The sequence below is a fragment of the Argentina silus genome (assembly GCF_951799395.1).
Source record: "Argentina silus genome assembly, chromosome: Y".
NCBI lineage: Eukaryota > Metazoa > Chordata > Actinopteri > Argentiniformes > Argentinidae > Argentina > Argentina silus.
Window position 1 is genome coordinate 36382433 of NC_139654.1, and position 27654 is coordinate 36410086.

Here is a 27654-nt window from a genome sequence, read left to right on the forward strand (position 1 = left end):
GTTGATCTAGTCGTTTTAGGTTAAAACTACCATCTGCTGGAAAACCAAAATGTTGTACCCAGACATGATATTGAGTAATTGATTCGTCACCATAGCTCTTTCTCATGAAATTGACATTAGGGCCAGTATAGGCCTGATTCGGATCTTGTTTACCAAGTTTTGAGCCCATTTTGTTTTATTTCAATTTCCCTTTTGACTTGAGGTGTTCATACAAGAGTGTTGGACAATTAAACACAATGTATAACAATTATTATTACCGAAAGTATTATAAAAGACAGTGTTACCTTTTTTTTTTTATAAATGATCTTTAAGTAGTTTAGGTTGGTATTGGTGGACAGTATTATATTTTAGTTTGTTTTTCTTTTTATTACCCAAAGTATTATACCCAAAGTATTATGAAAGACAGTATTCTGTTTTAGTTTTTTCTATAACTAAAATCTTTTAGTAGTTTAGATTGGTGTTGGCGATCTAACAATAGGAACGTGATCTATACCTTGCGCGCTTTTCAGCCCTGTCTGCACTTGCTTTATCTCCTTGTATGACCCAGTCACACTCTTCCCATATACTTACTGGTATATTTTACGCAAGCACTTAAACAGTCTGTAAGTTGAACTCGTCAGTACAACTCCAGGTTTTACTAAACCTTGGTTAAAAATACTCAGGAGCCTCACTCGGTCTCCAAAAAACCCAGTTCCTATGTTATCTCACACAACACCTTCGCTCTTTTACTCTTAAAACCAATAATACATTTTTATCAGTAAAACTTCATGAGAGACACATCAAAACATTTTAGTCTCGTGATGTCATGTGTTTTGGTCAATTTAAATTGTTGCCAAAGAATAAACTGAAGGTTCCTCACCAGGTTCAAGGGATCGCAGCGCTGAGTGAAGTCTGTCCCAGGGCCCTTGGTCCTTGTCACTCGGTTCTAATGAGGTTTAAGGCTGAAGACTGTTTCTTCAGGACGGTTGGTCACCTCCGGCGCCTGGTCAGAGTACCCTCAGTCGAGCAATCCCCGGCGAGCCCCCAAGATTGTTATGGAAATCTTTCAGTGAACAACAATAAACGATGTTTGGTCTCAGTTGAGAGTTTTAATGCATATAGAAAGTATTATACAACGTTGGTCAGCTGGATCAGCATTCTTTCACCAACAGTGTGGATTCAGATACTGATGCTGTGGCTGAGGAGAGGACCATCCTTAACTCCAATGCTCATACGTCATAGGTCTAGGGGTAAACATATCTTGCACCTGTTTGCTGATCAAGAAGCTGAGAAAGAAGCGTAGGCGTTGTGAGCCACTATCTCAAACCTCAGCCTGCAGTTAGGAGTGTTCCAAGGTCACATAACATCTTTGATACAAGAGAAGGAGCAGTCGGTTTTGGTTCTTCCTCAGTCACATAATTAAAAATAACAAAGTACATTGGGTCACAGAAAGGTCAATACATTTCATATAAAACTAAAACAAAATAGTACAAATATATTTTTTGCCATTACACTACCGGGCGGCAAAGGGAACAGCCCCTCCCTACTTGCAAGCAATGGTTAGCCCCCAAACCCCTGCAAGAACACTCCGCTCGTCCACCACCCGCCTGGCACCGCCGCCTCTACGTGGATGCAGTGGCCGCGCTTCTCTGTCATGGCTTTTCACTGTCCTGGCGCCCCGCTGGTGGAATGAGCTTCCCACTACTGTCAGGACTGCAGAGTCACTTCCGATCTTCCGCCGTAGATTGAAAACCCATCTCTTCAAGCTACATCTTAACAGTCCCTCCTAAAGACCGCTTCACCCTCACTAACCCTAACCCCAACCCCGAGGCCTCTTCTCCCCTGCTACCCCCCTGTACAAGTTCTCTCCTGCTAATAATATATATATATATATAAAAAAACAAAACCCTACTGGCATTACGACTACCAATGGCCCCTGGTGTGAGCATTGATTACTTTGTCTTATGATGACTGTTGGATAGATGATTCACTTACTTAAACAAATGTATTGTTGTAAGTCGCTTTGGATAAAGGCGTCTGCTAAATGCCATAAATGTAAATGTAAAAATGTAAATCAAGGAAGGTGACACCAAGAGGCTGAACAAGCTTTTTGGGTTCTGTCCTCTGTGTCACCCTGGACACTGTGGAGGAGGTGGCCAATAGGAGGATGAGAACCAAACTCCTGGCCATCATGGACAATCCCTCCCATGCCCTACATGTCACTGTGGCAGAGCAGAGAACCTCCTTTAGCAACAGACTATTACAATCACGTTGCACAATGGAGCACTATAGGAGATCTTTTTTGCCTGCCGCAATAAGACTGTACAACTCCACTCACTCGTGTCCTCCTGAAAACGCATTGGAGGAGAAGATCTAGGTTCCTCCTTTAGATCTTCTGCTCCAATGCTTTTTGAGGACGATGGAGGAGAGGACATGAGGAGTCGTGTTCCTAACAATTAAGAAAAGGATTATGTGTGTTCTGATAGTCACTGTTGGCTATGGGCCTAGTAGAAGAGTATCCTTTTGTGTGTGGGCTGTTCTCAATCAGTGATTGGTTCATGTTTGATTTACATTCCGGCGCTGGAAACGCTGTCAACGGCGCAAAACACACCAGTTACCGGAAAATGGTGTATTCATCGTCTCAATTTCAACGTGGCCGCCGTATGAATGTTTCATCTGAGCCACTGGGCCTTCCATACAGGTGGTGCGTGTTTGCATATCACATTATTGTCGGATCACATTTCCACAGAGACATTACAACGTTTATTCTGTATCTCTGCTGCTGCCACTCTACAAACAGAAATTGCTTTATATTTTTAGAAACCATGCCATACCAAGTTATCGTTCAACAAACATTATGACTAACCATTGAATGGGAATAAGAGTTGTACAGCCATTGAAACGTAGGCTACTGGTTCGATTCCACTAAACACTGTTAATTATGCAGTCAATCATTTTGCGGCCTGCATCATCATTTCGACAAACACATCTTTTGTTGATTTCACCGGTTAACGGTGCCTGCGCGGTGATCAGCCTATTTTGAATATCTAGAGACCACATCCAAACAAGATACTGTAGATCAGCAGGATTGTGGACAGGGAAGTTTGTGTGGACAGAAAGGTTTGTGTGTAAATGTGTGCGGTGGGGTCCTATCATAGGAAGGCTGAGTTAAAAGAGAAGCACACAGTTAGCCTACCTGTTATTTTCTTTTTTTATTATTATTATTTTTTTTATCTCGCATGAAAAGTTGCTGTGGGTGTAATAATTAAACACTGCTCCTTCACATGCACACATACACACTGGTATCGCAAAGAAAATATGGGATTTCTGTATATTATGCTAATCAATTGTTGATAAATTACCTTAATGCATGCATATTGTGTGAGTAATGTATTTCAGAATTGTTTGAGGTTTTGGTTTAATTAGTTAAAGTTGGAGCTTTTTTATGATTGGGGAACACAATTTCCCAACTAGAAATACATCTTAAAGAGCTCATATTCCACTTCATAATGGATTAGACAAGCATCTCACATCTCAATGGAAGCCCAAATGATTCTGAAAGTTATACACACCACAACCCAATATAAGGCTAATGGATGGTCCACACCCCATACACTCTACATGAATGAAGTATTTGATAGTGCTTAAACCAATGCATCTCCACTTCGCTACCAGATAGGATGGAATACAAGCTGGATTGTTTATACCATTGTTTATACCTTTCCAATTAATCAATCTCCACATGTGCCTTTGGTGGGGGCTAGGAATTGTTTCTGTACTGTTTCAGCAGTTTGAAGGAAAATGTCTAACAGCTTTGACATGTTCATTCAGAGGTTTATAAAAGGGAAAAGAAACATGGACCATGGACCCTGACATGCATGTTCACAAGGAAATTGTGAACCTTAAATAGAGGGCATGAACCGAAGTGAGATTTGATCTGAAGAGAAGAGCAAGTACCTATGAGGTAAGCCAAATAAAAGTGTCCAATATGATTGCGTCTGAATCTCATTTGACTAGATAAGGAACTCTTCTACAAATGTGCAGTCTAAAAACAACCCTCACCTGGCCAAGGTGGTCAAAACTGCAGCAGAGGCCAATATTTGCAGAATTTCACAGGAGCTCTGTTCAAGCTCACTGTGGTGTTCACAGAACCCAGCAGGCAATTGCTGCAACATTTGATTGGCCATGAATGTCCATAGACAAACAAAAAATGGGTAGATGTTAACATACTAGCTCACTCTGAAATCAGTGAATGTGATGTTTTCAGACTTCAAAAATGGTGTTGATGTGTCCCTACCTCATAAAATGTGGTCTATATCCAGCTATATGCCTTTAATCCAAAATTAATTAAGCAAATGTGTTGCCTGTATTCTAAGGCTATCGTTCCATTCATTTGGGGTTGAACCCTATAGCTACAGTAGCCTAAAAAAACAGTGCCCTGTGTAAGTTATGGGACAGTGAAGCATTTTTTCTTCTTTCGGCTTCTTGAAATCAAACAATTACCATATTGTCAGTTTTTATTTGATGGTATTTGTGTACATATTGATTTCAACAATCCAAAATTACAACCATTTTTATGCATAGTCCCCCTATTTCAGGGTACCAAAAAGTGATGGGATAAATTTATTGAATGTCCAAATGAAGCACTGATGTTCAGTATTAGGTCGACAATCCTTCGCATGCAATAACTGCCTGAAGTCTGCGACCCATTGACCCCACCAGACGCCGGGTATCTTCTCTGGTGATGCTCTGGCAGGCCTGTACTGCAGCCATCTTTCTTTTGAGGACATTTTGCCTCAAGTCTTCAGCAAAGGAAATTAGCATTGAATAGGATTTAAATGTGGAGATTGACTTGGCGTCAACAACTTGACACTTTTTGGCCCTGAAAAACTCCCTAGTTGCTATGAGTGCACAAGCGAACACTTCAGGAAAAGGGTGAAGAACAGGACACCTATGTAATGTCAAATCTGTGTGGTAAGACTAGGCTTAATTCTTAAAAAGAAAACATCCCTATGATATTTGTTCCTAGAACAGCATATGCCTTCTAAACTCATGGTTAATATAGGGGTATGCATGTGTTGAGAATTGCATCATGAATTCACTGGATTTCATAGCCAGCCCTCTGGAATTAAATGGGGTGTACCATTTACCAAATGGGGTGTATGGTACCATCAGTACCATACAAGGTAACCTCTATTATGCATTCCCAAAGACTTCAAATTACATCAATACAATACATATTGAAAGTCATATTTGGGAGTAGATTTTTTTTAATGCTTTATTTGAGCTTTCATCTTTTTACAGGAACATCCTCATGGACAGTTCCTAAAACTTTGTATGGCACAGCATGGCTCTTGGCACTTACATGTCATTAATTAGTGGGCTTGCTTCAGCAAGTCCATCTATTGTTCTTGCTCATACTTTGACTTAGAATTAGTAGTGGCTTGCATCAGCAAGTCCAACTCTTGATGTTTCAATTACTTATTTTACTTTCACTTAGTGTGCTTGCGAAGCAACACTACTGGTATTCGTCATACTTAATTTTACATACAGTGCCACCCTTTCACCCATAATGTCACTCCTCTGCACCATATCTATTCCCCCAGAGGCACACCTGTGGCAAAATGTATCATACCTTTTTAATGTCCTAATACTCTTCATTCCTATGGGCCATTCTCTCTGAAGAGAGACATCTCAATTCAACTTTAAAATGTGTAGACTTACTCCACTTAAATAACTTCCATTCAGAGTTTTGATTCTATTTAGACTTTTTAAACTTTAGGCCTTTTTAAGTTGCGTGAATTAACATTGGTTTCTATGAGGACCATTGGGTTCCTATGATTCATTTTAAAATCTCCTTTTAAGATTGGCAACTCAATCCAACTTTAAAATGGGTACTAACTGACAACTTAAATAATTGCTAAACAGATTGTTGATACCATTTAGACTTTTTAAACAATAAGCCATTTTACTTGATCAACCACCAAAATAAAACTTTGCAAGCCCGCAACATTTCTTCAAGAACTTCCTTTTCTAGTTTAGATTTATCTATGCATATGCATCTGAAATAGTCTAAAAATGACCAAACACAAATCTTTTGTGAGCCTTTTACTGAAAATGATTAATTAGGAAATAGAGTGGTTACCCCATATGGCCATTGTCATGAGATGAGACTTATAATACATTTAAAAAAAAAAAAAAAAAAAAACACTTTTAAAAAAATTTTTTTTAGACAACACTTGTGTGAACATACCCAGTGTTAAAATCAAAATATGTACTCACTCTTGAAAACCTTACACATCAATCGCTCATATACTGGAGAATTCGTTGCCATGAAAGGAATCACCAGTTACAGTTCAGTTAAAGGGACAGACTGGGGAAACTGCCACTTCGCAGTTCAAAATGACTACCCATCTCTACTGGGATACTCATGGATGGAGAGCATCAAACTGGACTGGCCGTCAGTGCGCATGATGACGCATGGAGACTCAGGTTTACCCGCCATATTAAAGAGACATTAATACGTTGTATGGGCTGGGTAGCAAGACAGTGAAGCTTGATATTAAGCCAGACAGCAAACCAGTTTCTGAAAGCACAGCCCATAGGCCGTGAAGGACGGAGTGCTGGAGCAGGTGGAGCAGGTCAGTGTGAGTGAATGGGCAGCGCCCATTGTACCTGTCCTCAAGAGAACCCTGTGTTGTCCGCTGCCGCATATTGATGATCTATTCACAGGCCTGGCTGGGGGTCAAAACTTGAGGTTTCCATTAATTGTGGAAAAACCACACACACACCTTCAAAACAAGTGTGCAGACACCACAAACAACCCGGTGCTATCTGGGGGTGATGGACATAATCCCTCTGTGAGGGACGTCCAGGGAACGTCCCTCAAAGTTTTCGCTCCCTGGACTGGAGCTGCACCGTGGTATAGTTCGCATGAAGGAAATCGCTCAGAGTTACTTCTGGTAGCCTAGTTTGGATGGAAGGCGAAGACATGCTCCACATGCCAGAGGGTTCTCAGCCTACCTCAACCTGCATGGAAATGTTGTACATTTACATACCGTAGTGGGTTAATACAGGGCACTATGGGATAATGAATGCATCAGTCAGTGATGCTGCGCAGTTCAAACTAAAACATTAAACTAAACATCTGTGTCCTGTCACATCATTATAAGTTATGCAAAATACAGTTAAGAAACCCTAGAGATATAAGTTGTGAATTTAGCTTGCTACATAGCGCTTCTGCTCACTTCAACAATATATAACCTCACTCATTGTCTCCAGCACCATACCAATGTACATATGTGAATACAAAACATAGAAAATTGCCATTGTCAAAAAGATAAGAGAAAAGGTCCTAAGGAAATTACCACATTAGCCACCATATTGTGGCCATTATGAAATTAAAAATGAACGAGGCCAACTTTACTACAATTTTTTTTTATTTTTCTTACAACATAAGAAACACTCTCCTTTCCTCTAAATATCAACAAGCTTGTTGTGGAGGTGCAGTACAGAGCAGACCACAATAAAAAAACAAACAAACATGGGAGCTATAATAAAAGACAACAATACTGAAGCATGTTTCCTTATTCATCCATCTACCATGAAAAATGTTTGTCATTTCACACATTTGGAGTTTATGAACTTAATATCAAAGAAGGTCAAGTCTATACAATTGCAGACACTCACGGGAAGGCTGTAGGGACGCTGGTTTGACGTGGAACATTCTCCATGTTGGGGGTGGGTGCTCAGTTTGCATGCTGAACAGTGGAGAAACACAGCTTGAGGGTGTATGGGTAAGGGCCAGCTGAGGAGACAGGCAAAGACTTTGTATTAGAGCAACAGCAACCACCACATCTTTAACAGCAAAAGGAGTTTTTCTGTAGTTACAAGCTGTTAACACCTTGGACAAACACCTGGCCTGGACACCAGCTCATACATTGTGGGACGATTCCCAGACAGACAAGACTAAACGTAGTCTTGGACTAAATCACAATCGAGAGACACATTTTAGTCGAGGAATAGGTTAATCTGTGTCCCGGAAACCGGCTATGTATGTTGTGTGTAGATACTGCTGAAACTAACTTGCCGTGCAATAGAACAAACAACAAAATGTTAACTTACTAGAGTTCTTCATCTGGTAGTGGTTCATCATGGATAATGCCTCCATGGCATCATTGATAGACTCCCACTCCAGCAGGCCTGATGAACTGCGCTCACTCGGCGCTGCCCCGCCTGGCACAAAGAACAGTCTAAATCAGATGTTGCACCACTGACACATTAAAGACACTGCATACTTTCAGAATGCCATCCAAGGATGGTGAGCGAACACGAGAAAAGCCCCTCAATAATAATTATAATATTAAAATCTGTAAATCATCGTGAAAGGGTGGTAAACACAATTCATAAAATAAAGTAAATTATAAATGCAGTTTACCCTCCTCTACATCCTTGATCCCTGTCTAAAGGTCTCTACATGCTGCTGCGTCACTTGTGCAACTAGTACAAGGTTTGCTCTGCGCAACACTGTCGCAAGCACCCTGTAATGCATACTTCTGCGTAGCCTACGTGCAGTGGTGTCATGTCATGTCTCTAGATAGAACACATATTTGGCTTTTATATTACCGATTACATAATTAATGGTTGAGAACAGCTGCAGTCAAAGTAGGGTAGCAGTAGTGGCTAGTTAACAAATAAAGCTAACTAGTAAACAAAGGCTGCTTGTATTTCCTCAGGATAGTTTGTCTCGGTCTTCCGGTGCTTTTAAGCTACCGATATAACTATTTCAGCTCCGCCTCCATTCACTAACCAACCAATCAATGGTGTGCAACATCTACTCGGTAGGTCGCTCATTGAGAAATCGAGAGAGGAGCGTGAACCCCTGTGCAACCTCCTCTGCAACAGTTGCGCGACCTTCATGAACCTACGCATACCCCTGGTTGCGTTGTCGATGAAGCATGAATCGGCATTTACTCGAATGAAAGGTTATCCAGTAAGCGTATACTCACTCTTTCCTGTGAAAAGTTTGATGTTTGCGGGGCTCTTGACACCAAGCTCATCACAAATCTGAAAATAAAAAGGACCGGTCACTTGACATCGGTGTTATCTTGTTCCATTTGCCTTGATCAGGAATTGTTCAATTTGATTGAATATACTTAACTGATTCCTGGAGGGAAACAATGTACATGCCAAATGTTTACCTGTGCTTTTGTCTAACTGAATGGGGAATTTCTCTCACCCCAAATCAACCCCATGCCCCTACTCTCTATGCACTTGTGTACTGTAGACCTGAGAGGATTAGATGGGTGTAAGCAATGTGTCACAAATTCCACCAGTCAGGGTATGGTAGAGCTATTACCAAACTCCTTACATCCTCCTCCATCCTGTCAGATCAAAAGTGCGTATGGGATAGGGGTCGAGATGGAACTTACATACTCACCTGTGCAAAGATCTCGACAGAGGCATCGGGCTGGGCATTAAAGAAGTGTAGGACATTGCTGGGGTGCTGGATGCGGTTCTTGGCCGCCTGCTCTGGGGAGGTAAAGCGGTTGTTTCGGGAGCCGTGGAAGTCTTTGAAGCTGCTGCTGCCGTCCTCCAGCTCGTAGGACTGCCCGGGCACGATGGCCTGCTGCTTGGATATACTGGAGGAGAAGAAAGGAGAAATAGGGTGGCAGTAATACCACTAGCACCTTCTTGACGCGAAACACTTTAAGATGCATTTACACGTTCCCCTTTAAGGAACTGGTGAGCTGAGAATCAAGACCATAGCAACAAAATAAAAAGGACATGCTGTTTTATTAGCTGACTCAGGTGTGCTGTAAAGTTCTCCTCACCAGACGTTGAGTTTCTGTCCAAACAGGAAGTTGTTGTTGAGGTGGGTGATGGCTCGGTCGACAGCGTAACAGTCTCCCATCTCCACCATGGCTGCTCCTGGCTTACTCTTCATGAACTTCACCTGAGGGGGGACACTTACTTTAACAACCACAAAAGACTGTTCTTAAGCAGATAGCCACTACTAGGCATACAACTATCTGCTTATAAACCTGCCACCAACAGGACCAGCAGTGATAGGATGCATCACTGGCGGGGACGAAGCGGCTTACAGGAGGGAGGTGGCCAGTCTGGTAACATGGTGCGAGGACAACAACCTCACCCTCAATACGGACAAGACGAAGGAGATGATAGTGGACATGAGGAAGGAGAGGGGACCTCATCGGCCACTGTACATCCGGGAACTTGAAGTAGAGAGGGTGAGCAGTTTCAAATACCTGGGCGTCCACATCAGCGAGGACCTCACCTGGACACTTAACACCACTCAGCTGGTTAAGAAGGCCCAACAGCGGCTGTACTTTCTGAGGAGGCTGAGGAAGTTTGGCATGTCGCCCAAGATCCTCAGCAACTTCTACAGCTGCATTGTTGAGAGCATCCTAACTAGCTGTATCACTGTGTGGTATGGCAGCACTACTGCTATGGACCGCAGACGCCTGCAGAGAGTGGTGAAGACTGCTGAGAAAATCACCAGGACTCCACTGCCCTCTCTGCAGAGCATCTACCACCGCAGAGTCCACAGGAGAGCCGCCTCCATCCTCAAGGACCCCACCCACCCCCAGCACGGACTGTTCACACTTCTACCCTCAGGCCGGAGGTACAGAAGTGTTAAATGCAGGACCACCCGACTGAAGAACTCCTTCTTTCCCACTGCCATCAGACTCCTAAACAATCCATAGGAGATTAATATAACCTTACTACCTCAATAACTGAATTTTCCAGTTTGCATAATTGCACTGCTACATTTGCACTGTTTTATTATTGCTGCTATTTTATGCCTTAAATTTTGCGGTCTTGTACATTTGTTTAGTATATATTGTATATTCTTTAGTATTGTATATTTTACATTGGTTGGCATTCTGCGGACAGCAAAGCAAGAATTTCGTTGTACAGTGAAACATGTTTTCTACTGTGCATATGATAATAAACACTTTGAATCTTGAATCAGAGTGAGCACAAGCGCCTATAGCTGCAATAGAGTACACCCTTCCCCTTTTCACTCAACACTTACGCGCTCCACGTTGCCGTAAAGGCAGAAAACATTGAAGACTTTGTCTGCGTTCATCTTCACAGGCTCCAGACCGTACACCATCACCACAGGGGAGTCTGCATGGGCGCTGTATTCACCGGGGGGGGGGGGGGGGGGGGGGCCGTAACCGGGTCCTCCAAAGCTCCGTCCCCCTCTCCCCCTCATTGGAGGGCCCATGCGGCGGCCCTCGTAGTGTGGTGGCGGCGGGGGGCCATAGCTCTCGTCATAACCTCCACCACCTACAGGGGCACAGAAAAGGGACAGTTGAGATGGGCATAAACAGAAGGGATAGGGGTGTTTTCTAACAAAGTGGTCAACCTCACCTTTTGTGATTCCTCTGGTTTTGGTGGAAAGTTACCACATTAGGTTATTATAAGAGATTTGACTATACAGCACCACTTCACTACCACTGTGTGGGTAATCTGAGATGCTAGAATGTCATCTCTCGCTTTCTGGGGGTGCAGGATGTAAAAAGTGCTATCAAAAGCTGCAAGCAAGTCAACAAAACTCAAAACTTTTTGCACGCAATGACCCTCCTCTCCCCATGCCATTGTTTACAAACAATACATATATCAATTGTTTTAAAGCAGGGGTTCTCAACCTTTTGCAAGCTGGGCCCCCCCAAAGCTGGTTCATTGCAGTTGGGCCCCCCTCCTCCCAGCGCCAGCCCCCCCCCCCCTTCCCGGCGCCACCCCCACTACACCACCTTGCATAGATAGATAGATAGCCCTAGGCTATTATTGTTAGACCCACACTATTATTATCATCATCATCATCATCAGTAGCGGTAGGTAGGCCTATTATCATTACTAGGCTATTGTTATAATTGGCAGTAGCACCAGACTTCTAATGTGAGCTTGCAGGCATTATTATTATTATTATTATTATTATTATGAGTAGTGGTAGGCCTATTATCATTACTAGGCTATTGCTATATAATTATATGAGGTTACATGCTTTATTGTTGTTGTTATTATTATCATCATCATCATCATCATCAGTAGGCCTATTATCATTACTAGGCTATTGCTATAATTGGGAATTGGCACCAGACCTCTGATATGAATTTATGCTTTATTATTGTTATTATTACTAGGCCTATTAGTAGGCATATCATCTGCATTTTTTACAGAAGCTTGCAGGTAGGCGATGTTAATGTGAGACCTGACGCCTGCTTTGCCTTGCAAAGATCCTCAATTCTTGGCGCAATGTCTTTTTATTTTAAGACTCAACAATTGTAGTCCTTTGTGAGTGAGTGGGTGAGTGTGTGTGTGTGTGTGTGTGTCTTAGTCGCGTGGGTCGTATAGTCGTATTGCAACACGGTGAAACAGTTGCTAGCTAGTTAGCTAAGTGCACACCTAGCAGTTAAAAAATTACTGGCTAGGGCTGAGATGGGGATAATCTTTAAAAAGACTGTTTGTGGGGTTAGTCTTTAAAAAGACTGTTTGGCTTTTGAAGTATAGGCCTAAGTAAATCGATATCGAGATTGATAACAGATAGACTAGCGAGAGCTGGCACAAGCGAACTTGGCAAGAGACAAGACTAGAGTGAATGAAGCTACGACGCGTGTGCGGACGCTTATATAGTAGCACTTACATGACGTCGCGTCACAGGCTCAAAATACTACCCCCTGTATTGGTAGATTTGAAATGAAACTGTGGTTGATTTGTTTGTGTGCTATAATAGTCCAACCACTTGCATTTCGACATGGGGGGGGGAATCTGTTGCATCTCCTTTGTAGGTCTACTAATAGCCAGTGAGTCCGTGATTTTTCGTGTTTTTCCTTTTCTTTTTTTTCCCCCTCCCATCCTGTAGCCTACTCGTGCCCCACCAGTTGAGAACCACTGTTTTAAAGGAACAATTTGGTAGTGATGCCGACTTTGCACTGTGCAAATTCAAAAGTAGTTTATGAAGTTGAAAAAGTAGCAAAGCAAAACTAGTCTGCTCCTTGGCAGACATCTGGCACTTGTGGAACACACTACCACTTCAATTTGAACCTTTGTTTAAGCAAGCATCCATATAGGAAACTGTTGTAGTGGAGTGCACCTTTAAGTGTGAGGCGAGCGTTATAAGGCCAGCGTATGTCCTCAGGGCAGAGAGCCTTACCATACTCTGGAGGGTGGTCTCCCAGCAGTGCAGGCTGTCTCTGGCGCTTGTTGGGGTTGGCATTTACATCTGAGGCAACAGAGAGGGGAGAGACAGGGGAGGAAAGAAAGCAACAAATTGGCAAAAAGCAACAGGAGACATGGCTGCCAATGCAGCAACAGTACTTGATATTAATTGAGGATGAGAAAAACAACACATCTAGAGAAAAAGGGAGCACAGTGACCATGGTAATATCTTGCATCACTAATAAAACCAAGAGTTGAGAGTTACCTCACAAAACAAATGTCAGCACGTGGTAGAAAGAGGAAGTGGTGTGTATGAGAGGACGGGGATACAGTACTTAACATGAGTACACAAACACACCTGAACTGCTCCCATTGCCATCAGCCTCTGCATCTGTACAGGTACACATTGCATCGATATCAAAACTCAAGCCAGATTATGGACATGCACTTACATATAGCAACATTAATATGGTTTGAGGTCAGCCTGTCTAAATTGCTAACTTGTAAAAAGTGTGTAAACAGCTCTAACCACCACTACAAAGAGCCCCCTAGTGGAGAGACACACAAAAATGAGCTTTATTGCAGCAAGTCACTGAATAAAGGAATAATGTCCAATGGTGGCACTATGGGTGCTTCTCACAGTGCCCCTCCTCTCAGGAGGTATGTAGAATCAGTGGGCACAGAGGGGGCCAGAAAACAACCGCATCATGGCAAAGATTAATGCAAACTGTAGGCCTAATTCTGGACCCCACTCAGTATAATTAATGTAGTCATGACAACATTGAGACATCATGAATGTTTGAGACTGGAACAATGTGTAACAACATTCTCCAAGACGCAGTTTACTTACAGCATGGATATAATAGGGGGGAAAAGACCAAAGCATGAGACATTCGCAGTTATTTTGCAGAGGGGGCCCATTACACCACACGCCAGCCATGTTAATTTCATTATTTATTTTTTTGCAGTCCTTTGTGCAGTTGGTGTTGTTGGCAGCATGTCCTTTATTGGTTGGTGATCCAAGTTCTGCATGTAATATACTTCTTACCATTGGCTGGCCAGAAAGCTGAAATTGGGCACATTTCAAAGACTTGTTGGGTCGCCTTCAGGACCAAATTGCAGGACCTGCATCACATGGAAGGTGTTACATGGGTAATCAAAAGTATAAAATCTCAGAAGAAAAAATTGGTGAACCTAGACAGGGATGCATGGAGCAAGAACAGTACAAGTTGGAAAGAAAAAGGGGAGGAAAAACATAACAGAATCCATGAGATACTTAGGGTAGATATTTCAGAAGAATCTGTCAATGTGCATGTTGTTTGTGGTGTCTTCATCTGTCACGACAGTTTGTCTCTGTTTGGATGTTTGTTTATGGTGTCTCTTCTGGATGGGAATAAGTCAAAGGATTTCCTTGTCCAGTGAGGTGATGGCTTGCTTTTCAATGTGTTAGGTCGCACAAAACAGGTACGGAAAGTTAGGGTTAGCTTAGTGCAAATATCCCAACAACCAAATTCCCCACAGAAAATGTGTTGTAGCATAGAGACTAGGGTTGGGCGGTATAACAGTATCCTGCAGGATTTGAAAATGCCCACGGTATACTTTTCAATAGTCATACAATTGTTGTCTGCTCCATTATCCATCAAACTGCCAAATTAAGTGCCGTTTGTCAATTCATAATGTGGTCAGAGAAAGTATTACAATAATTTCAGGGTGTTGCACGTGACCTCTTCCACCTAACAAGAGACGGAGGAAAATAAAAAATTTAATAAAAAAAGATGACTTGGCGCTAATGACTTGGCCCCTAAAAAAAAATGCCATTGCTGCTATATGGCAGCATTTCAGGTTCTGACCCGACGATAAAGGAGAGCCTGCAGATTTGGACGAGGTTATTTGCATGAAAAAAATGACGGCCAGAGATGGGAACACTAATGGGAACTAATCTACACTCGCACTTCAAACTGAAACACCCATTAACAGCTGCACAAATGGGATATCTGTCTGTATCAAGTGCTGCTGTTGGGTTCAAACAGCTATTCGTTGATAACAGATATGTGGTTGTCAGTTAACATGACGCCATACATGTTGTTAACCGTCCACTTTGTAGGCATTTTGACTGTAGTTTCCAGTCGGGTGTGACAGAATAGCTTTTCCCCAGAAAACCACACAGTGGACAACACTGTTGATGCGCAACACTTGGATGCGAATCAACTCTCGGCCATAACGACTGACAATGCTGCCAACACTGCAGCCGCCATCAGGGCTCCAAATTGGCCATGGCACAACTGTTTTGGCCACAACCTCAACTGGCGGTGACAAACGCAGTGCAGGGGCCCTCTGAGTCTGCCGTGCAATTACCGCCGCCTTTCTCTACTGCCCCGAATGAGAGAGCTCAAAAAGAAGCATGTTTGTAGCTATGCTGTTGTGGTACCAGAGAAATGAGAAGTGGGAGTTGGGTGTCAGTTTATACACATGTTGGAAAAGATGTCTGCTCTCATGGTCTTGTAGTCCATCCCTCCCAGTGTCAGAGGGGTAAATGGGCCATGGTGCTTCTGTTTTGGTACAGAAAGTGGGCATGTCCTTAAAGGAGCAGCTGGCTGCTGGGACTGGGAGGGGAAACAGCAAATGTGAAATAAGTGATCCTTGCTCAAAAGGCAGAAAAACAAGACATGCAAAGACTAGCATATCAGATGGATTGTCAAACTAATAAAGCAGTTGTCTAATTAGCATTGACTATTGCACTCTGTTTTGATTGCAGGTCTCACACCCTTTCTGCCCTTCTAACAACTAAGAAATGGCTGTCAGTTTTATGACTTCTCTAGAGTTAACAAGCCATTTATTCAAGGTAAACTAGAAAAACTGCATGACAGAACTAACAGGTGGCATATAGAAAGAGTGCAAAAAAAAAAAAGGTTGTAACACTATAGTCTCAGAGTGAAGCATAACATCTCTTCATCCAGCTGCTCCTTTCATCACTAGTGTGTCTGGCTGTGCAGCACCAGAGGACCAGACACCTCAGGTGATAATCAGAGACAGAGGGACTCCCCTGAACACTCCAGTTAGCTTAACCCATTTGTGCCGGATGCTGCGCTACGCAGCATTGCATCTACCGCCGGTTGCTGCGTTACGCACATTTGAATTTGCCGCCAGTTGCTGCGCAGCGCAGCATTTTTGATTTGTCGTAATTTTCATGAGTGCAGCATATAATGCACTGTCATTGGTTCAAATACACGAGGTGGGTCTTGTTGATTTTTTAAAACCACGTGAGCACCCAAATGTCGTGTGGTTTGCCGAACGCACTTGTATGTCTGATTGATTTTCCGCGAAACGACACGACATTCGGGTGCTCACGTGGTTTTAAAAAATCAACAAGACCCACCTCATGTGTATTTGAACCAATGACAGTGCATTATATGCTGAACTCATGAAAATTACGACAAATCAAAAATGGCGGTAAATTCAAATGTGCGCAACGCAGCAACCGGCGGTAGATGTCGCGCGGCAGTCGGCACAAATGGGTTAAACAGTGGCTGGCGAATACTTTTCCAGTCCAGCCCTGGCAAAAGCCTATAAGCCAAACAGAATGACATGAGGCTGGTCAAAGAGATTACCTGTGCTCAGTAGTGTTACCACTGAAGGTCTACTTCGCCTTCGTCTCCCCTCCCCCCAAACCGAAAGGTCCATGGGAGGCTATGAGAGTTACCTTGACCACTCAGGTTGGGATTGGTGTAGTCCCAGGTGTCCTGGTCGTTCTTGAACACATTGAGCCGAGTTGGCTGTGGAAAGAAATATTAGTTTCTTCCTTTATCAAAGCCTTCTTATAGCATGATATTTACCTAAATTGTGGGATAAAAAAATAAAAATTAAAACATTGAGCTACCTTGGCATATTCAATCTTCAGTGTGCAGCAGCCGGAGTAGATATCAGCCCCGTTGAGGGAAGCCTTCGCCCGTTGCGCACTCTGCACAGAGTCAAACGTGAAGGGAGTCAAGGAAAGGACTCGTGTTCTCGGGTGATAGGAACAGCACGGCGTGTCGACAGACACCAAAACACATTTCTGTAATTACAGGGTTCATTGCCTCAGCCCCTGTGGCCTCATGTGAAAACGTCATCAAATTACCTCACATCATTCATGTTGTTACAGAAATTGCAGGACGAAAGGTAGGATGAGTCTGTGGAGGTACTGTGTCAGAGTTTCGGACCGGTTCAGAAAAGATTAGTCATCGTAATGTAAACTTGTGACTGGTGTGAGGGGTATGAGAATAAGAACTTTTGTAGCAAAGGATATTCCACCATAGCCTGGACACCGTTCTTCCGGAAGATGACAATCCTCTGGACAGGGCCGCAGTTATTGCAGATAGTATAGAGCACATCCTGAAGAAACATCAAGTCACTTATTAGATAACACTAAAAAGTAGGGATACACCAATATTCTTTTCAGTCAGTTCTCATCCCAGTTTGGGTACTTGCCGGTACAAGTACTAAAGGAGTGCTCCTCATTAATGTCACTTTGGGCCAAGAATCCAAATAAATCAAAAGATTGCCACTACTTTAGTAGTCTTCTACTAGAGTTTCAGAAATACTCTTTTTGTATGAAACAAGCAGTAAATGTATTTTACCCCCTTTTGCTAACAACCTACTCTGTTACTAGAATAGAAATGCCTACGAAGTTTGTCAGCATAATGGCTTATCGTTGCTAGCTATCTTGTCAACTACAGCACTGTATCCTAGCGACAAGAGACACGTCTTTTTCCACTCCGGTTTGAAAGCTACTACTTTCAGATACCCGTTTTTTTAGGCAAAGGTGCGTTTAGTGGACACTAGTATCGATTTGGGCATTTCTCTGATATCAAGTATTTAAACCTCATATTGGCCCGACAGCGATATTGGTGCATCCCTACTAAAAACAAGTGAATGTGTTGGGTAGAGAGGGAGGTGAAATAGCGCTTTACCGTGGTAACAGGGTAAATTGGGTTCATGATGGTGAGCAGTAGAACATTGTTGACGCTTCGAGAATCATCCGGGTCGCCTGGCCGGGAGATCTTCTGGCTGGTAGAGTAGTTGACAAAGGCGGGGTGGCCAGCGATGTAGATCTGGTTGTCGTTCGCATACGTCACTGCATTGCATGAACTGTTCATGTCCTCATACTCAACTAGGGCCTGTCGCTTTTTAGGCATCACAACCACATAGCTGTTTTAAAAAAAAAAAAAAAGAAAAAAAAAAAGAAAGAAGAAAGTTAACCACTTAAGCCTGGCTCCATTAATAACCGCTTTGTGCATTCCAATGTAGTAACCACAGGTCCCAGAATCTCATCTCGATTAAGACTCTGGGGGCGGAGGAGGTTAAAAAAGAAAAAGAAAAAAAGTGTTGTCGGAAGTTGTAAGCAAGTACACACCCCTCAACTTTTTGCTGTAGGCTCCATCTGAATTGCACGATGGCCCCCCTCATCTGCCCATGCTGTTCTTTACAAACTGATGCGCACGCATGGAACGAAATTAAAACATGGAGTAAGTTGAAACTGTTTGACTCCAGCATTTCAACACGAAGTGTGCATTCAATTACCCATTTAAAAAAAAAATGTCTGATTGAAATCCATCTGCGTTTGAAGCGCTCAGTAGAATCTGCATGTTGCTGGTGACACCATCGGACTCTGCATTTAAAGCAGAGCAGAGTCATTTTCAGTCATGGAAATGAGGCTGGGGGCGGTTATCCATTTGGTGAATTTTACCAGTGACACAAATTCTATTGAAGAGGCGTTAAGGAGGTCCTTGAAAAAAGGAGGCTCAAATGCAAAATGATGGCATCGAAAACATCTTCAGCCAACTCCATAACTGCAATGCGTGCAAGTCCGGTTGAAAACAGAGGGTGGGCGGGGCATCATGAGCGGCACAGGCAGAGCTACAGAGAACTTCAGGGGGTGAGGATCCACCGACAACTTCCTGTCGTCAGTGTTAACTTCCTATGACCCCAGAATCTCACTCTAGATGAGATTCTAGCTTCTTAGATTAGCCACTGAAAAGGTATTGGTGTTGCATCTGTCTCCAGCTGACTGCTGCCACCAACTGTACACAAGCATAGGCCTGACCGCATCTCACTCACTGCCACGGTTCGATAGGCTACACACAAGAGTGCGAGACACACGCAACAGCGCAAGACACAAAAGATATGGGGAAAACATTTTGCTGTATTTTGACATAAGGACAGGCACAAGACCAAAAGCGTATTACAAGAAACTCCCTGGTAGAAAGAACACTAAGCTTTAAGCTAGGAGCATACTTGAAATGTAACTTCTGTAGGTTTGCACAAACAAAACAGATAGTTTGTTTGGCGGGATGGTTTGTGCGGTGTCCTGCATAGCTGAAATTTGGTAACTTAATGTCAGCCGAACTCCAGCCCACCACCATCTGTGATTGGTGGCAGGGCAGCTTCATAGCTGCTGCTCCTCCACCACCACCAACACATCAGCTGTGGCCTCCCGTGAGAGTAGGCATAACAGCAGCACCAACTCTGGGATGTTTTAAACTCGATTTAAAAGGTTTATATTTATTTATTTATTTTACTTAACCTTTATTTTTACAGGGGAAAACACACTGAGACCAAGGCCTCTTTTGCAGGTGCACCCTGTCCACGTATTTCCACAATTACAAAAAACACAACAGCTAAATACTTCATATAAAACGACAATATCAGGAGAAAATCACACCCTAAACAACCAACCAAAATGTTTCTTCGTAGATTGTTCCAGCAGTGAGGTGTACCATCACTTAAAGCGTATTTACCCAATTCAGTGGAGACCCAAGGAACCTCATGAGTTAACCAACTCTGAGAACAAGTTAGGCAATGTATGTCCTTGAATGAGGAGTATTAAAACTATCACCTGTGATAAAGCCAAAGGCACTATGGTAGATGGCATCCAAAGGTTTAAGAGCAGTGGCTGTTGCATTTTGGTTGACGATATCACCATAATGAAACACTGGCGCGCGCCAGTATATACACTGCTCAAAAGAATTTAGGGAACACTTCAGGGACACATCAGATCTTGATGAACAAATTATTCAAGTTGAAAATCTTTACTGATGTACATTGTATAATTTGTTGAGAACAAAATGACATAAGTCAATGGAAACCAAAATAATCAACCCACTGAAGGCTGGATTCAAAATCTCACAGAAAATCAAAGTAAAAAATTTAAATCACAGGCTGATCCAACTTGTGTGAATTTTATCACAGCAACTCATGATGTGATTCAGTAGTGTGTATGGCCCCCGCATGCCTGTACGCACTCCAGACAACATCTGGGCATGCTCCTGATGAGTCGGCGGATGGTGTCCTGGGGGATCTCCTCCCAGACCTGGATCAGGGCATCAGTGAGCTCCTGGACAGTCTGTGGCGGTACTTGGTGGCGTCGGATGCACCGATACATAACGTCCGATAGGTGCTCAATTGGATTTAGGTCAGGGGAACGAGGGCCATTCAATGGTATCAATGCCTTCTTCATCCAGGAACTATAAGCCGCTGCTTTTTTCCCACGCTTTGAACCTCGCGGCTTAAACAATGACGCAGCTAATTTATGGATGCCCCCTCAATCCTATCCCTTCCCCCAATCCATCTCAGAAGACCTCCTTCGGTTCCTTACCACCTTAATCAATTCCTCTCTATCCACAGGATCTGTCCCAGCAGCTTTCAAGACAGCCAGAGTCAAACCTCTTCTCAAGAAACCAACTCCTGACCCATCTGCTGTCCATAACTACAGACCGATATCCCTTATCTACAACCCTTGAACATGCTGTCTCTAACCAACTGTCTCACGACCTCCTTCAGAACAACCTCCTTGACGCTCACCAATCCGGCTTTAAGGCTGGGCACTCTACTGAGACTGCTCTCCTTGCTGTCACGGAGGCCCTCCACTCTGCTCGAGCTTCCTCCCTCTTCTCTGTTCTCATTCTTCTGGACCCGTCTGCTGCATTCGACACAGTAAACCACCCGATCCTTCTCTCCACCCTCTCAGAATTAGGCATCTCTGGCTCTGCACTCTCCTGGTTTGCATCCTCCCTGGCCAATCGCTCTTACCAGGTGACCTCACCACTGGGGTCCCCCAGGGCTCTGTCCTAGGGCCCTTACTGTTCTCCCTCTATACCAAATCTCTTGGCTCGGTAATTTCCTCACATGGTTTCTCCTACCACTGCTATGCAGATGACACTCAACTCCTTCTCTCTTTCCCCCCTTCTGACTTTGGTATAGAGCTGACTCACAGGTAGCAACACGTGTCTCTTGCAGACATTTCTGCTTGGATGTCAGCCCACCACCTCAAGCTCAACCTTAACAAGACTGAGCTGCTCTTCCTCCCGGAGAAAGCCTGCCCTCTCCATCACAGTACAGAACTCTACTGTGACCTCCTCCCATACAGCCAAGAACCTTCGGGTGATCCTTGACAACCACTTATCCCGACAGCACACTCCTAGATTCTTCCTCTAGAACATCAGAAGGATACGTCCATTCCTCACCAGAGAAGCAGTACAACTTTTGGTCCAGACACTTGTGATCTCTTGCCTTGACTATTGCAACACACTCTTGGCCGGTCTCCCCACATCCACCATCAGGCCTCTGCAGCTCATCCAGAACACTGCCGCCCGTCTGGTGTTCAATCTCCCCAAATTCTCCCATGTCACTCCCCTCCTTTGCACCCTTCACTGGCTCATGGTAACAGCTCGCATCAGATTTAAGGCCCTGGTGCTCGCCTACCGGGCAGCAAAGGGAACAGCCCCTCCTTACTTGCAAGCAATGGTTAGCCCCCAAACCCCTGCACGATCACTCCGCTCTTCCACCTCGGCTGGCCGCAGCCGCTCTACTCGATCACAGCTTTTCACTGTCCTGGAGCCCCACTAGTGGAACGAGCTTCCCACTGCTGCCATGACTGCAGTGTCACTACCTATCTTCCGCCATAGATTGAAGACCCATCTCTTCAGGCTACATCTTAACTGTCCCTCCTAAAGACCTCTTCATCCCCACTACCCCCTGTAGAAATTTCTCTCATGTAAAAAAAAAAATAAAAAAAATAATAATAATAATTCTTCTGTCTCTAGCATTGCGACTGCCAATAGCACTTTTGCATACCATTTTCAGTAGGGGAATAATATTGTGATATGCCATAACACACAACATCCGAATGTAAATACTAGTTACAGATGGGGCTAAAGCGAACTATGCAATGGAGATATTGACAACAGAACCAATCAAGATACGTTCGTCACCTTATAGGTCCAAACTCCTGCAGTGCCTCCACAAGGTCTGCCTCCGCAATGCCATCCACCAAGCCCCTCACATGCACAACTGGAGAGGGGAGGGTCTTGTGTGGGTCATTATAGCCTTCCTGGAAAAAATTGATTAAAGTCAGATATTGCTAGATTCGTAGCGATGCACGTTAGAAACCAATATCGCTTTGCACTACCACCTGATTGGGTTGGTATTGGTTTCGTTTGAGAATAGGAGGAAGGCGAAAACCTCACTCATTTCGACGGTTGTTGAAAGTTGTGTGCTTCTATTGTGTTATATTATTCTATCCAGCGAAGGCATACGTAATGTTGTTACACACAAATGTTTTCCCTCTTTATTTAAATCTTGGAAAGTCTTCATTTGTTTTTGTCAAACATAAATAATAATTATACTCCAACGAACCAAATTTTACAGCGCTGTCTCCGCAATATGGCGTGTGGGACGTCATCATATAATAATTTGACTGCTCTAAAAGATTTTGACCAGCAGGTACCACTAGTGTACACTGTGTTGATCAAAGCCTCGAGCAATTAACTTATTTTTAGTCAATCCCAGAGCAGCTGCCTTCACTTGGCAGATCAAAAATAATAGTAGTTTACTTTCACAATCATCTGTACCTCCACTAACTTGGTAATAGTATTAGCCTTAATAACTGAGGACACTGGCTATTATCTAATCCAATGAAAAAATAAATGTACATTTGTCCGCTAACTAGCTTGGCAGCAGCACGTTTGCTGATTTCTTGGCAAAGCAAGCGATTCCGCCAGCTAGGCTAGCTAGTAGAACAAAGCAAGAAGCTACCGGCGCTAGCTATAGCCATACGGTGTGGCCTGAATTCCGTTCATTCAAACAAACAAACAAGAAAGGGTATACAGATGGAGATATACTAGCTACACGGTAATTCAATACATAATACGTTCGAGGGTTTAAAATGGAGTAGCACAAAACGAAAGGAGTTTGGTTGTGAAATGCATATACTCGAGTATTGCACAGCGCGTGAGGGTAGCCGGGTGCAAAAGCAATCAAGAATTTTTTTTTTGGTGATGCATGTGTGTGAACAGAAGAGTAACTTTACTGCTAATGTTAGTGTATTTTCTAGCAACACTATTCCTGAGTGACGTCGGTAGTAGAATACTTACTGTTGCCATTCCGTCGTCGGTTTTTTGTCTTTTCGTTGCCCTGCCTTCGCTGTAATAACGGCTCGTCTGGGTCGCCATGTTGTCCTCGTTAAAAAAGGTTAGCGATGTAACGAACTGAAATGGAAGTCAAAAGAGAGACACTCCTATGGGCGCGTCTTGTTGAGTCCACTTCGGCTTCCAATTGGCTTTAAACCTACACCAATCTGGACGTTACACCAATGGAGAACCATTACAAATGTATATATTAAAATGTATGAACAAAAATACACTCTTTTTATTTTTTTAAATTCATTCATAAAAGTAAAAAGAGTGTATTTTTGTTCATACATTTTAATATATACATTTGTAATGGTTCTCCATTATTAATATATAAAGACCATTTCCTGCTAATGTAACAATAAAGCGATCACAACTGTTAATTGGTGTACTTTTTATAAGGTATTTGTGTAATTTTGTCATGTCTATTCACCTGTGTTTTGTTATGAATGGTAAAAGAAACGCTCAGTTCTAAACATAGTGACCAAGATGAATGACTGTGGTAGAATCAAATCACATCTGATGAGAATTAATATCACATTTGAGGTGGTTTCAAAGAGACTTCAAAGGGCCATAATGCCTTGCAGAGAATTGGTATTGCTTGATTACATGCCAACTACTAGTTAGTAACTGATATACCAAAAGTGCTGAGGTAAAATACATGTTTCAGTATGACACACATTCTGTTAAAATAAGACACAAAGACATTGTGAAGAGATTTATTCCAGCCACAGTCAAGGGAAAGAGAAATGTAAAAAGCCCTTACTCAATGCCTTACTCTGCATGCAAATCAGAACTAGGAACACATTTAAATTTAAACGATTAGATGGAACATACACTCACCGAACACTTTATTAGGAACACACTAGTAATACTGGGTATGGCCTCCCTTTGCTCTCAAAACAGCCTCAATTCTTCGTGGCATTGATTCCACAAGATGTTGGAAACATTCCTTTGAGATTCTGGTCCATGATGACATGATCATGCAATTCCTGCAGATTTTTCAGGTGCACTTTCAAGCTGTGAATCTCCCGTTCTACCACATCCCAAAAGTGTTCTATTGGATTCAGATCCGGTGACTGGGAAGGCCACTGAAGAACACTGAACTCATTGTCATGTTCATGAAACCAGTTTGAGACGACTTTTGCTTTGTGACAAGGTGCATTATCATGCTGGAAGTAGCCATTAGAAGATTGGAAATTAGACAATTAGAAATTGTGGCCATGAAGGGATGCACATGGTCAGCAACAATACTCAAATAGGCTGTGGCATTCAAGCGATGATTGATTGGTATTAACGGGCCCAAAGTGTGCCAAGAAAACACCACCTCCACCATGAGAAGGTGTACAGGTGTTCCTAATAAAGTGTTAAGTGAGTGTATTTAATGTATAAAAGGGCAGTAGACGGATAAGGAATTCTTTAGGAAAGTGACATCATCTGAGGCATGCAGGGTTAGGTGTGAAGCTAATCCTGTACAATAGCTACGCAGCATAAAATAAGGATGAGGCCATTTCAGATAATTGAATGGGATAAAAGACTAAACGAAACAGCGGAAGGGCTAAAGCAGGTTGGTTGGAGAGGGGTTGGGAAGGAGTTTCGTCTTCTAGTCATCGCCTGGGGTCGGGCTCTTTTTCTGGCTTGCAGATCTGGAACAACTGAAACAAACAGTGTGAACAACTGAAGGAGGAGTGTGAATGCAGGACAGAACCAGAATGTCCACTTTACAGCAACCCGGTATCTATCACAGAGCCAATCACAGCTCCAGCCCTGTTTGCCAAAAGGTACTCAGTCCCACTACACCCCATTTTCTAGGCCAGGATCCTTTTGTGTGACAAAAGAAAACACATCCAACTGATTTGAGGATTTAATACATAAGCAAAAGGAAAAACTAAAGCATGTACACTGCAAAAACAGATTTTTAAGAAAGAAGAAAAAGCCCTTTTTCAAGAAAATTAGTCCTATTTTTTGTCTAATAAGAAGAAGAATCTTGCCAAGCATTTTTCACATAAGAAAAATAGTCTTATTTTGAGAAAATATATCTAACTTTTTCTTAATAAGATTTACTAGCTAATATCAAGCTCAATTTAACTAGTAACAAGGTATGGACATATTTTGCAAATTATCCCAGCAAAGGAACAAGATTATGTTCCTTATTTTAAGATTGAGACCACTTGCACAACTTCTCAATTTAAGAATCTTAAGAAATGACAGCAATTTATTATTTTATTTTTCATTTATTGTCATTATTAACTAGACAAACATGACAATACAGTTTGACTGATTTGGAAAAAGGTATTAAACAGTTCTGTGTTGCCCACTATCTTTTTACCAAATTAATTTCATAACATTTCAATAACTTTTTGCAGAATTTCCATGACTGTATATGAGCCACAGCTGTTTTAATAACAGAAAAACAATGTGCCTTTTACAATACATCAGATGAGGCTTTGTGTAGCCCAATCACGTCCCCGAGGTAATATTTCATTGGGACATAGACCATATCCTTGTGAGTAAAGCTGTAATACGGAGTGAAATCTACAAGGTTATCGACCGATATCAGTTCAGTTGCTTGTGCCAAGTTTGGGATCTCTATTTGATATGCCATATAATCTCTATTATAACAAATGGTGTTGTACTGTATGAACTCAAAACAAAACAATGATGAATTAATCACATAGATATTTTTTAAAAGTCCAAATTCTGGCAGATCAGAATTAACATTATTCACAAATAATGACTTTTTCCGTATATATTTGTTGCCATTTAGATTAATCCATTTTACAGACACTGCATGGTTTACCTCATCATTTCCAAGGAAGGCTCTCGTTTTTTCTTTTAAGTATGACATGTTGCTTATTTCTGATATCGGTCCCAATGTACAATCATTTGAAAAAATGGGGTGTTCAGAACTACTTACATTCTGACAACATTCATACATTTGATTATGCCTTATTAAGGACTTGCAGACATTTTTAAAGTTTAGTTTTGAAGCCCACTGTTTAAAAAAGCAATGCTTTGATTCAAATCTCATGCACATATGATGAACCATTGGTCCCAGTAGCTTAATCTGAGATGGAACATGAATCAAATAATGTTGCTTTGGAGTGATGTTGTTATCTGGGAAAAGGTTCTTCATATGTTTTAGGTGCTGTTCAATGAGTGTTTTCAATTTGTTGATAGTCTGTAGACCAATAACAGGAGCAAACAAAATTTGAACTATTTCTATCAGCTCAAGAATGACTGTGTACTCATTACCTTTAACTGTATCAATCAGAAATGGAAGAATTTTAAGTAGAACAATCATTTGGCCTGAGGACTGCTTTAATTTATTGTCACTGGATGCTAATGTGCTGTAGCTTATAGGGCTTGGTTTATCTCTGACATCAAGTGGAGAGTAGGGAAATGCAAGTAATGCACTATTGAGAACATCCAAGTCAAGTTGTCCTAAAAGTACTAAGTGTTTCATCACACAATTTATTAATGGGAACAAAAGTTTTAATATCTTTATCCCCTTGGGGCGACACATTAGGTCATCAAGGGGAAGTGACTCTGGGTCTCATAAGAGCAGCAACCAGTCATTAATTAATTATCCCATACACGGGCTTAATATGTATTATATGTTAGTGAAATTATCTAAAGGAATTTCAATTTAATAAAAAAAACTAAAAAAACTAAGCTATTTCGGCCGGCCGGCCGCACCCCCGACCCTACCCTGAAAAGGTATATTCCAACGTGCGGTCTTCTGTAGAGAAGAGAGGCCGGTAACCGTTGGATCTCAAATGCAGGTACATATTTTTGCAGCCAGAGAGTTTTTGGAATCGCGGTAATGGATCAACTGGACGAAGTTGCAATTGCTACACTAAGAGGTACGTTATATTGTTAAGTTATCTGTTTTATTAACATTAACTTTTTTCATTTTATGTGTCTAACCTGCCTTGCTAGGTTGGGTTGTGTGCTAAAACCCATTAAGTTAACTAGCATGGTAAAGCTCAAAATATCCTTATGTATGTATCTACAGTTAATATTGTGCATTTTATTATCA

At 42.4% G+C, this 27654-nt stretch overlaps 1 protein-coding gene across 2 annotated transcripts; it reads right to left on the bottom strand.

Annotated features, from left to right (window-relative positions):
• Positions 1-7406: 7406 nt before the first annotated feature.
• LOC310824219 (heterogeneous nuclear ribonucleoprotein L-like) lies at positions 7407-23690 on the bottom strand. 2 transcript variants are annotated; one of them, XM_083697037.1, is made up of 14 exons: positions 23577-23690; positions 22416-22534; positions 18117-18354; positions 17453-17538; positions 17045-17141; positions 16868-16940; positions 13526-13558; positions 13163-13231; positions 11039-11295; positions 9813-9934; positions 9419-9620; positions 8988-9045; positions 8104-8214; positions 7407-7786 (listed from the first exon to the last, which is right to left on the bottom strand). In XM_083697037.1, the coding sequence occupies exons 1-14, from the start codon at positions 23652-23654 to the stop codon at positions 7728-7730; spliced, it is 1602 nt and encodes a 533-aa protein (XP_083553163.1). In that variant the 5' UTR covers positions 23655-23690; the 3' UTR covers positions 7407-7727. The 2 variants fall into 2 exon arrangements, with proteins under 2 accessions (XP_083553163.1, XP_083553164.1); XM_083697038.1 differs by lacking the exons at positions 18117-18354; positions 22416-22534 and having other exon boundaries at positions 23577-23667.
• Positions 23691-27654: the final 3964 nt, after the last annotated feature.

What these genes read in the sequence shown, in the direction of transcription:
- LOC310824219 (XM_083697037.1), bottom strand. Translation starts at nt 23,654, where the DNA reads ATGGCGACCCAGACGAGCCGTTATTACAGCGAAGGCAGGGCAACGAAA. An exon ending in CAATTTACCCTGTTACCACG is followed by an intron (nt 17,539 to 18,116) that starts GTAAAGCGCTAT and finishes ATGTTTCTTCAG; the next exon opens with GATGTGCTCTATACTATCTG. An exon ending in CTACCAGATGAAGAACTCTA is followed by an intron (nt 7,787 to 8,103) that starts GTAAGTTAACAT and finishes CTGTCTCCTCAG; the next exon opens with CTGGCCCTTACCCATACACC.